Genomic DNA, 10,000 nt, shown 5'->3' with positions numbered 1-10,000 from the left:
ATTACTCTCGGGCAGAGGTTCTTAACCCATTGCCGACGGGTGGCATGTACGCACATGCAATGGCATGGCGGGACCATCTGGCGGGGGCACGTACACACATGTCATAGAGTATGTATTTACATGCCATGAGTTTTTTTTTTTTTTTTTTTTTTTTGTTACAATCACGGCAAAAGATTATTTTTTTGCCAGTGAAAGTGTGATTAAGTCGTTTTTAACACTCATTTTTACCATGCAACAAACCGATGATTTCAACTCCATGATGCCGCACACTGCTTATTTTATTCGGACTATAGACCAAATAATGATCAACTATGGAGTCTATATAACAACAAAAATACCCTTCAGTCTTGATTTATCAGGAAGTTTGGCAAGTAGAGACTGTAAAAAATAATGAAAACTGAAAATACAACATATCTTCATAGTATTACGAAGAAATGGTTTGGGTTTCTGGTATTTGGCATGAGGGGGTTGTGCATGCTAGGGCAAACGATAAAACCCCGGGGCGGAAAGGCCAAGGCCCGGGCCTGAATGCTCCCCCTGTCATTAGGGGTTTTAATCGGGGGTCCAAAAGGGAAATCAAAATAAAATTTTTAACTTTATATATATATTTTTTTTTCTTTTTTTTTAATATAAATTGTTTACCCCCAAGGTTTAATCTTTACTCGGTGTATCTCATATATATTTTATAAAATATATATTAATATATATAATATATATTTTATAATATATAATATTATAATAAAATATATAATATAAAATAAATATATTTATATAAATTTAAATTTGAAATATACCCCAGTGCGGCAAAGCTGTGTTCATTGTGCTTTTTTTGGGAAAAAAGGTCCAAAACTTTTTTTCATAAAATTTTTTTTATAGAGGCCATTGACTAAAAAAATTTTAACCCCCTGGTTTCCGGGTACATGACCTTCAAAACCCCAAAAAGTCTGTTCGGGGGGCAGGTAAAACATTCCTTTCTTTGGGAATCCCCAGGCTGGGGGGCGGGTGGGCACAAACCTGCTGTTAAAATTTTTGGCTGAAGGGGGTGATAAAAAGATTTTTGCCACCATCCCAACCTATTGAAAAAGTTTTTTTTTTCTTTTGGGCGTTTTTGGGGGGGGGCCTTATTCCCATCAATGTACAAGTTTTGGGAAGGGAAAATGTCTGAAAAGGTGACTGAAGTGGGCTCCTTTGGGAGTCCCTTTCCCCCAACTCCCATTGTATTCCGGGAAATTGTGGGGCGGTGACCCAAAATGGGAAAAAAATATTATTTAAAAGTTTTAAAAAAAAATGCCCAAATGTAGGGGTTTAAATTATTTTATTCTTGCACTGGGGTTTAAAGACTACCAAAGGAGATGATTGGGGCCCGGGGAAAAGAAAAAATATTCCCCTCTGGGTAATGCAAAACAAAAGGGGAAATATGGACATTGGAAAACACCAAAAAAGCAAAAAAACACTTATGTTTTTAAAAAAAAAGTTAAAAACCCTTCCCCAAAAAAGGGGGAAAAGAATCTCGTCACCATTTCACAAAGTGTTTTATTTTGCAGTCTGCCTACAAAACAACCCTCTTTTAGGGGCGGGGGCTCATTAACCTAATTCCGACTTTTTGGGGAATTTGCTTGCCCCTGATGAACCCCGAGCCCGTAATTAAAAAAACCACTGCCCCTTTCTTTCTCCCCCTCTCCCCCTCTTCTTTTCCTTCCCCCCCCTCATCTTCCTTTATTTCCCTCCTCTCTCTCCCCCTTCCCCCTCTTCTCTCCCCTCTCCCTCCCCTCTCCCCCCTCCCCCCCTCCCCCTTTCCCCTCTTTTCCCCTCCTTTTTTCTCCTTTCCTTCCCCTCCTTTCTTCTCTCTCTCCCCTTTTTTTCCCTCCTCTTTAAAAATTTTTCTCCCCTCCAAAACTCTTTTTCTTTCTCCCCCCCTTCTCTTTGTCTTTTCCCCCCTTTTCTCTTTTTTCCCCTCTCTCCCCTTTTTTTCCTCCTCCTTTTTCCCCTCTTCTCCCCCCTCCCCCTTTCTCCCCCTCCCCCTCCCCTTTTCTCTCTCTTTTCCCCTTTCCCCTCTTTTCCCTTTCCCCCCTTTGGGGGCTCTCTCTTTTTTTCTCCCCCCCTTTTTCTCTCTCCTCTCTTTTTTTTCTCTTTTCTCCCCCTTTTCTCCCTCCTTTTTCCCTCTCTCTTTGCTCTCTTTTTTTTCCCTTCCCCTCTCTCATCTCTTTTTTTTCTCTCCTCTCTCTCTCTTTTTTCTCTCGGGTTTTTTTTCTCTCCTCTCCCCCTTTTTCCCTCCCTCTCTTTTTCTTTTCATCTCCTTCTTTTTTTTCTCTCTCTTTTTTTTTTCTTTTTTTTTCCCCCTCCTCCCCCTTTTCCCCCTCTCCCTCGCTCCCCTCTCTCTCTCTCTCTCTCCCCCCTCTCTCCCCCGCCCCCCTCTTTCCCCCTCTCTCTCTCTCCCCCTTTTTCCTTTTTCTCTCTCTCCTCTTTTTTTTTTCCCCCTCTCTTTTTTCCTCCTTTTTTTTTTCTCCTCTCTTTTTTCTCTTCTCTCTCTCCCCCTCTCGCCGGCCCCCTTTCCCTCCCCCCTCTCGTCCTCTTTTCTCTCCCCCTCTCCTTTTTTTCTCCTCTCCTCCTTCTCCTTTTTTCCCCCTTTTCTTTTTTTCTCTCCTCTTTTTCCCCTCTCTCTCTTTCTCTTCTCCCCTCCCCCCTCTCCCTCCCCCTCCTCTCTCTCTATTTTCCCCCCTCTCCCCCCTTCTCTCTCTTGCCTTTTCCCCCTCCCTCTCCTTTTCCTCCCCGTCTTCTTCATTTTCCCCCCCTCTCTTCTTTTTCCCCACGTTTTCTTTTTCTTCCTCCTCCCCATTTTTCGCTCCCCTCTTTTTCTCTCTCTATTTTTTCTTTTTTCTCTTTTCCCCGTCCCTTTTCTTTTTTCTCTCTCTTTCTCTTTCCCCTCTCTCTCTCCTTTTTTTTCCCCCTTTTTCCTCTCTCTTTTTTTTTCCCTCCTCTCCCCTCCTTTTCTCTCTCTCCTTCCCTTTTCCTCTCTCTCCTCCTCCCTCCCCACTCTCCTCTCCCCCCCGTGGTCTCTCCCCCCTCTCTCTCCCCCCTGTTTGCTCTTATTTTCCTCTTCCCCCTCTCTCTCTTCCTCGTCTTTTCCTCCCCTTTCTCTTTTTTCTCTCTCCCCCTCCCCCTTCCCCCCTCTTTTTCTTCTTCCCCTCTCTCTCTCCCCTCTCTCTCCTCCTCTCTCCCCTCACCCCCTCTCCATCCCCCTCTCCTTCTCTCCCCTCTCTCCCCCTCCTTTTTTTCTTCTCTTGTTTCCCCTTTCTTGAAAAATTCCCTTTTTTTTAAAAATTCCCCCTTTTTACCCTTTTTCCCCCCCCCCCGGGTTCCTTTTTTTTTTCCTCCTCTCCCTCTCCGGGGGGGGGGTTTTTTTTCCCTTCCCCTTTTTTTTTCTTCCGCTTTTTCCTTTTTTTTTCTTTCTCCCCTCCTTTGAATTTTCCTTTTCTTGTCCTGTTCCCCGGGCCCGGTCCCGTAACTTATTTAATTCCCCTTTCTCCTCCCCCTTTTTCTCTCTCTCCTCTCCTCTCCCAACTCTTTCTTGTCTTTTCTCCCTCTTTTCTCCCCCTCTCTTTTCGTCTCTCTCCTCTCTCCCTCTCTCTCTCTCCTCTTCTCTCTTTTTCTCTCTCTCATTTTCTCTCTTTCTTTTCTCTCTTTTTTTTCTTTTTCCCCTCTTTTTTTTTTCTTTTCCCTTTTCTTTTTTTTCTTTCTTTTTTTCTTATCTTGTCTTTCTTTCTCTCCCCCCCCCCTTTTCCCCTCTTTCTCTCTCTCTCTCCCCTCTCTCCTCTCTCCCCCCCTCTCTCTCTCTCCCCTCAACCCCTCTCCCCCTCTCTCCCCTCCCCTTTTTTCGTCTTCTCTCTCTTCTCTTTCCTCTTTTCTTTCTCCTCCTCTTCTCTCTTTTTCTCTCTCTCTCTCTCTTTTCTCTCTTTTTCTTTCCCTCCCTCTCCCTCTCCCTCTCCCTCTCCCTTCCCTCTCCCTCTCTCTCCCTCTCTCCTCTCTCCCTCTCCCTCTCCCTCTCTCCTCTCTCCCTCTCTCTCTCTCCCTCTCTCTCTTTCTCTCTCTCTCTCTCTCTCTCTCTCTCTCTCTCTTCTCTCTCTCTCTCTCTCTCTCTCTCTCTCTCTCTCTCTCTCTCTCTCTCTCTCTCTCTCTCTCCCCTCAAAGCAAGACTTTCTTTTTTATACATAGGAACATATGTATATGTATGGTTTTATTTGTCACATTCCACAATACCATTAGTATATGTATAGATATGATATAATCATACTGGATTTAATGATTATGCATTATCTATTTGTAGGAAGGATCTCTCCTTCACCAAAACTCAACACCTCTATAATCCCTGGAATGAAGGCAAACCAGTGAAGATTGGAAGAGATGGTCAGGTAAGAGTGCAAATTGATTTTTTTATTTAATTGATTTTTATGCCTTCTGTCTTGGTTTTCTTCTAAAAATATTCCTGAACATCATATAGAAAGTGGAATGAAGCTTGTATTATGGTAAATCTGTATGATATAAGTCTCACAAATTTTTTAAATTTTGATATGGCTTGCTTTTTCATTACTCTTATTACCTATAATTCACACTTTTATAGAAATGGCTTGTACTCAGCATGTAATCTTAAACCAGCACATAATCTTATGTGGAAGTATTTGGGTCATTAATGATTACTTGATATCATCATTGTTTTTTGGATTTTTTTTCTTATTGAGTACTTGATGCTCAACTTATTCTTACTCTTAAGATTAAGCAGTCAGGATTGTGAGGACTTCTGTTTGTGAGGGAATGCAAGTTGATTTTTCTATCCATCTATCTATCTGTCTATCTGGCTTAGGTGTCTCATTGCAGATATGAATGGACCATTGTCACCTGTAAGATGATTTTATGGCTCTTTGCCACTTTTGTGCCATGAAAGAGTGTGTGTGTGTGTGTGTGTGTGTGTGTGTGTGTGTGTGTGTGTGTGTGTGTGTGTGTGTGTGTGTGTGTGTGTGTGTGTGTGTGTGTGTGTGTGTGTGATATTTTGTTACATAACTTGATGATAAGGTATGTATGTTAATCATAAAAGGTATGTTAGTAATCATGTACATGTATACAGCAGTATGAAAAAGGAGAGATAGAGTACAAAGGAATGAAATTATACATCTACAAGTAGTATGTAAGTGTACTATCTAAAATCCTGTTTGCTATTGCTTATATGATTGCAGTAAAGACCAAAGTTTAAAATTTGCTCAGGTAAGGTAAGGGTATTGACTTTAAAACATTTATTTCATTGACAATTAATCTTATTGTTTTGATTTATTAGTAAGGAACAAACCTGTGTTACACTGCAATGTTTATTATTATTTGTATATAAAGATGTGGAAAAGGTGAAGATGCTCTAAGTAAAATCAATACCTGTAAACTCTGATTAAATATTTTTTTTCAGCATTCCATGAACTTGCTTAGAAATATGTTAAAGCTTTAATTTAATTGTAATTTAATCTTAAAGATGTAAAGCAAGATTTTAAAATATTTCTGTGCAAGATTTAAAAATATTTTGTTTGATTACCTACTTTAAGGGATCTATTTTCACTTATATTTAATGCTTAAAAACTCAAGCAGAAAAGCAAAAAGAATCTTATCTCTGTTTATAGGAGATTGAACCAAGAGTAGCAGAGGAGCTTTGTCGGCTCTTTCCCAAAGATGACGGAGTTAATCTCACACCAGTCTTGCACAAAAGTAAGCGAGCAGCACGCGTTGCTCGGGCCAGGGGGCCTCTCCGGCGGCCACTACAACCAGCAGGAGACCGCCGTGGCCGCCCCAGAGAACGTGGAAACTTCCGGGGCCGAGGGGACGTAAGCTTCAGGTGCGTCACTACCACCAAGGTTCAGTCACGGCTTGGAGAGTTACATATCATATTGATGTTGCCAGTGATGGCTCTCTGGGTAATGATAGCTTCATCTCTCACCAGTGCACAACTAGTACTGTGGCCATCACATTACATAACACCACACATGTTGCAGTTTGAAACTGATTTAATAATGAAGCCCTATAATTCTATCATGCAACAGCACACATGACCCAGTTTTAAATAAGTGGAAATCAGTATTTAGACAGATTCAAGACCATTTTTTCAGTATTCATCACAAACAACAGTCAGTGCTGGTCTCGGGTTGAAGTTGTGTTGTGGAAGGAGATGTATGGTAGCATTCTCTATGGTGGCAACAGTGGCAACTAGCAGATAAGACTCTCCAGTATCCAATACAGTAAATGGACTGACAGTCAGTAAGTGCGTGGCAACGTGTCACGGATTCTGCTAGTATCAGGGTAAACACGTGAGACTGGCATGGCCCCTAGTGGGTCAGCCCCACTCACTCCCTCAGTGTCTTGTTACCGCTCTGTCTCTCACCCCAGTGCTGAGGACCCCTATCCTCTCACAGGACTCTGTCCCTTTCTCTCTCACACAACCTGGCTAGTGAGTGACACACCCACCACAAACATAACCAGTGCAGTGCGTACCTCCACATCAGTTAATACCTAACTACCATCATCAAGAGCAGGCATAGACTAGGTGTTTCCTTTTGATAATTAGAACTTCAGATAGTAGAAGAGTAAATATATGCTGGTAAATAAGTTCTACCCAGTGGACTTGTCCGTCAGTATATCTTAAGAGACCATTATCCAAATAGTAGTATAATGAACTTTCAGTGAAAGTAGTGAGTGGTTGGGTCAAGTCCATATACCAGCAGTAGGTGACACTCACTAGCAGGTTGGCACAGAGCCAGGCCCCACCATGTGGACTCGGCTTAGCTGTAAGGTATTGGTCATAAACTTTTTTGTAAGGTAGTGTCTTGCATGGACTCGCTCAAGCATTCAGGACCAAGTGTGTTGGAGATCCTATAAGTTCACACAAGAGATTAATAGGTGACTGAAGCCCTGAGCTAAGTCATTGATCAATGAGAGAGTATTTGCCTGGCTAGTGAAATAGTGTGGGGGATATTAGTGAGTGAGAAATGATCAGTGAAAGTGAGAAGTGAAGTAAAAGTGAAATGGTGAAATATCAGTGCATTGTGTTGCGCTCAAGACAGCAAGAGGGCAAGTCCCTGCCATCTGTATTGTCAACACAACACTTCATCTTCAAACTTGGTGAGTATGCCAATAATTATTCATACTTTTTCATATTCAGTGAATCAGTATTTATCGAGGAGTCCCTCTCTCGTTTAAAAAGAGCAAACCATATCAATGCCTTTTTTATTGATGGTCCAGCTATTTTTGAGAGCCGTTGGTTTAAACCTTCTTTTTTTTTTTCTAGATTTATGATGACTGAATTCATGATGCATAAGAGCGAATAAGTAGTTTTCAATTATTTGTGTAATATGACTAAAGTCATCAGGAGGAAAGTACTAATAAATTATTAAAAGTTGATATCGTGGAATACATTATAAATTTTAAATAGTTAATACAGCTCTTTTGCTACTCTTATCTTTATGAAGTAATGCAAGAAACCAGTAACATTGTTCAAGTAAGGACAGTGCTGCAAAATAGCTACTTAGTACTGATGTCTTTGTCATAACGATTTAACCGAGAATGTTGACCTCATTTATATGGTCAAGTTGTTGCTGCTCTCAGCTTGGCTAGAAGTTGTTGTTGGCTTTGAAAAATACATTGAAAAAAGGGGGTGTGGGAATCAGGAGTGGGAAGAAGAGGGGAAAAGTATGTGTTACCTTGGCTGGATTATCCCAATTGATAGAACAATCTGGTTTGCTATATCTTTTAAAATCTATTGACTATATATGTGTTCAATCTGAACTGCAGTACTTGGTTTCTAACATTTAAAGTACTCTCTGGGATCTAAGGTAATATTACTGGTTATAGCATTGAACCAGTTGCTCATATAGAGTATTTTTTCAGCTGGGTATTTTTTAATGGTGTTGACAAGTTGGCCTGTTCAGGTGGCATTCTGCTGAAAGTTGTCAAGTTTGGCCAAGGGACTTGGTATATTTCCTTTAGATAATTACTCTTTTAGAAGAAATATATGCAGGTTCTAAATCCAGGAATTTACCATTCCAAGACCTTATCATGCTATGAAAATTATTAAGGTCCCTGGAGAGAGCACTTGGCTGATCCCGTGTTTTTGCAACAGTGATACAAAATATCATAAGAGGAAAGGGTATATGGTGAATTGCAAATGCTACAAACACAAGAAGGAAGGAAGGAAGATAAAGGGTACATGTATACAACTTGGTACTTGCAAGGAAGGAAGATAAAGGGTACAGTTTTTTGTTTGTTTCTTGACTACTGAATTTTTTATGGGATTTGGGAAATGGTGTATTATAAAAAAATATATATATATTATATATATATATATATATATATATATATATATATATATATATATTATAATTTTTTTTTTTTTTTTTTTTTTTTTAATGTGAGTAAGTAATTAAATACCATTATAACACTTGAGAGCTTAATCACTTCAAATCACTTTTTTCAGGGATGTCTTTCTCTAGCTATTGCTCAAAACAGTTTTTCATATGCTTGAAGATGGAGTTGCTGAAATTAAACTTCTTGTTCATGCAGCAACCATATTTTTGGGGAAATACAGGACAGTTGATCTGTTCTTGAAAATGTGAATGTTTGTGTCTTCTTAGAACAAAGTGTCCTGAATTGTAAATAATGTAGTAGATTAATATTAATGCAATATTTTTTCAACTGAAGTTGAAGTCTAAGTTTTTTAGAATAACTTAGATTAGATAGCTTTATGATAATCAGGTCTGCATAGTGCAGAGGTAAGAAATGAACCATTCTTTACTCTTCAAGAATGGACACCCCACTGACTTTTTTCATCTTCCATGAAGTCCATTGTTTACATAATTCAATTAATATTATTGGTTTATGATTACAAGGGTAGGAATGTTTATCTCTTTCTCGCTTTCCCTCTTTTTTTCTTTCTCGCATTCTCTCTCTCTCTCTCTCTCTCTCTCTCTCTCTCTCTCTCTCTCTCTCTCTCTCTCTCTCTCTCTCTCTCTCCTCTCTCTCTCTCTCCCTCTTTCTCCCTTTCTCTCTCTCTTTCCCTCTCTCTTTCCCTTTCTCTCTCTCTCTCCCTCCCTCTCTCTCTCTCTCTTTCCCTCTCTCTCTCTCTCTTTCCCTCCTCTCTCTCTCTCTTTCCCTCTCTCTCTCTCTCTTTCCCTCCTCCTCTCTCTCTCTTTCCCTCTCTCTCTCTCTCTCTCTCTCTCTCTCTCTCTCTCTCTCTCTCTCTCTCTCTCTCTCTCTCTCTCTCTCTCTCTCTCTCTCTCTCTCTCATAATATTATGGCTTTACAAACTTTGCAACTCTGCTAGATGTGTGGTGTTAGACGGATACCTTCTGTTGTGGTAATCATGTTTTTACTCTAAGTATGATATGCAGTATAGTTTTTTTCAAAAGACATGGTTACACTAGTATGATTCCATGTAAGCAGTTACGTGTGCACAAACCCACTATTTGCTTGCATATTCCAGTCACAACCAGCAAAAGCTAATTAGCTTTTGCTGGTTGTGAAGATATTGAAAAAAATTAATGATGCAGCTGCTGTAGTGGATTATGTATAGTTGGATGCCTTATTTAAGATTTTCAGCCAGATTATGAACTTCACATTGCGTGTGCAAGTTCTTCTGAAAGATATGGACTATGCACTTGAAACTAGTTGAAGTGCATTTAAATCTGCAAAGCAGGATCTGTATCAGTGGAGTGTACAAATGTTATCAGGGATATATTTGGGGGAAAAATTTTTGTGTTGACTGCACATTAATAGAACCTAGTTTGATTTGAAATTAGAAAATCTGTGTTGCTCTAGCAGTCACATTTCTTACTACTACCTCATTTTTTATATATACCTATATATATATAATATATATATATATATATATAAAATTATATATATATATATATATATATATGTATATATAAAACATATACATATACATATACATATACATATCATATACAAAATACAT

General features: G+C 39.7%; 1 protein-coding gene across 3 annotated transcripts in view; it reads left to right on the top strand.

Annotated features, from left to right (window-relative positions):
* Positions 1–10,000, top strand: part of LOC119573128 (YTH domain-containing protein 1-like) — a 46,290-nt gene that overhangs the window by 1,075 nt on the left and 35,215 nt on the right. For all 3 annotated transcript variants that reach the window (XM_037920178.1, XM_037920179.1, XM_037920177.1), the window contains exons 4-5: positions 4,325–4,409; positions 5,658–5,869. In XM_037920178.1, the coding sequence (XP_037776106.1) occupies positions 4,325–4,409; positions 5,658–5,869 (297 nt within the window). The remainder of the gene's footprint in view (positions 1–4,324; positions 4,410–5,657; positions 5,870–10,000) is intronic.

The sequence above is a fragment of the Penaeus monodon genome, chromosome 5 (assembly GCF_015228065.2).
Source record: "Penaeus monodon isolate SGIC_2016 chromosome 5, NSTDA_Pmon_1, whole genome shotgun sequence".
Classification (NCBI taxonomy): Eukaryota; Metazoa; Arthropoda; class Malacostraca; order Decapoda; family Penaeidae; genus Penaeus; species Penaeus monodon.
The sequence above is the reverse complement of the archived record's forward strand: the minus strand, read 5'-3'. Positions and strand labels throughout refer to the sequence as shown.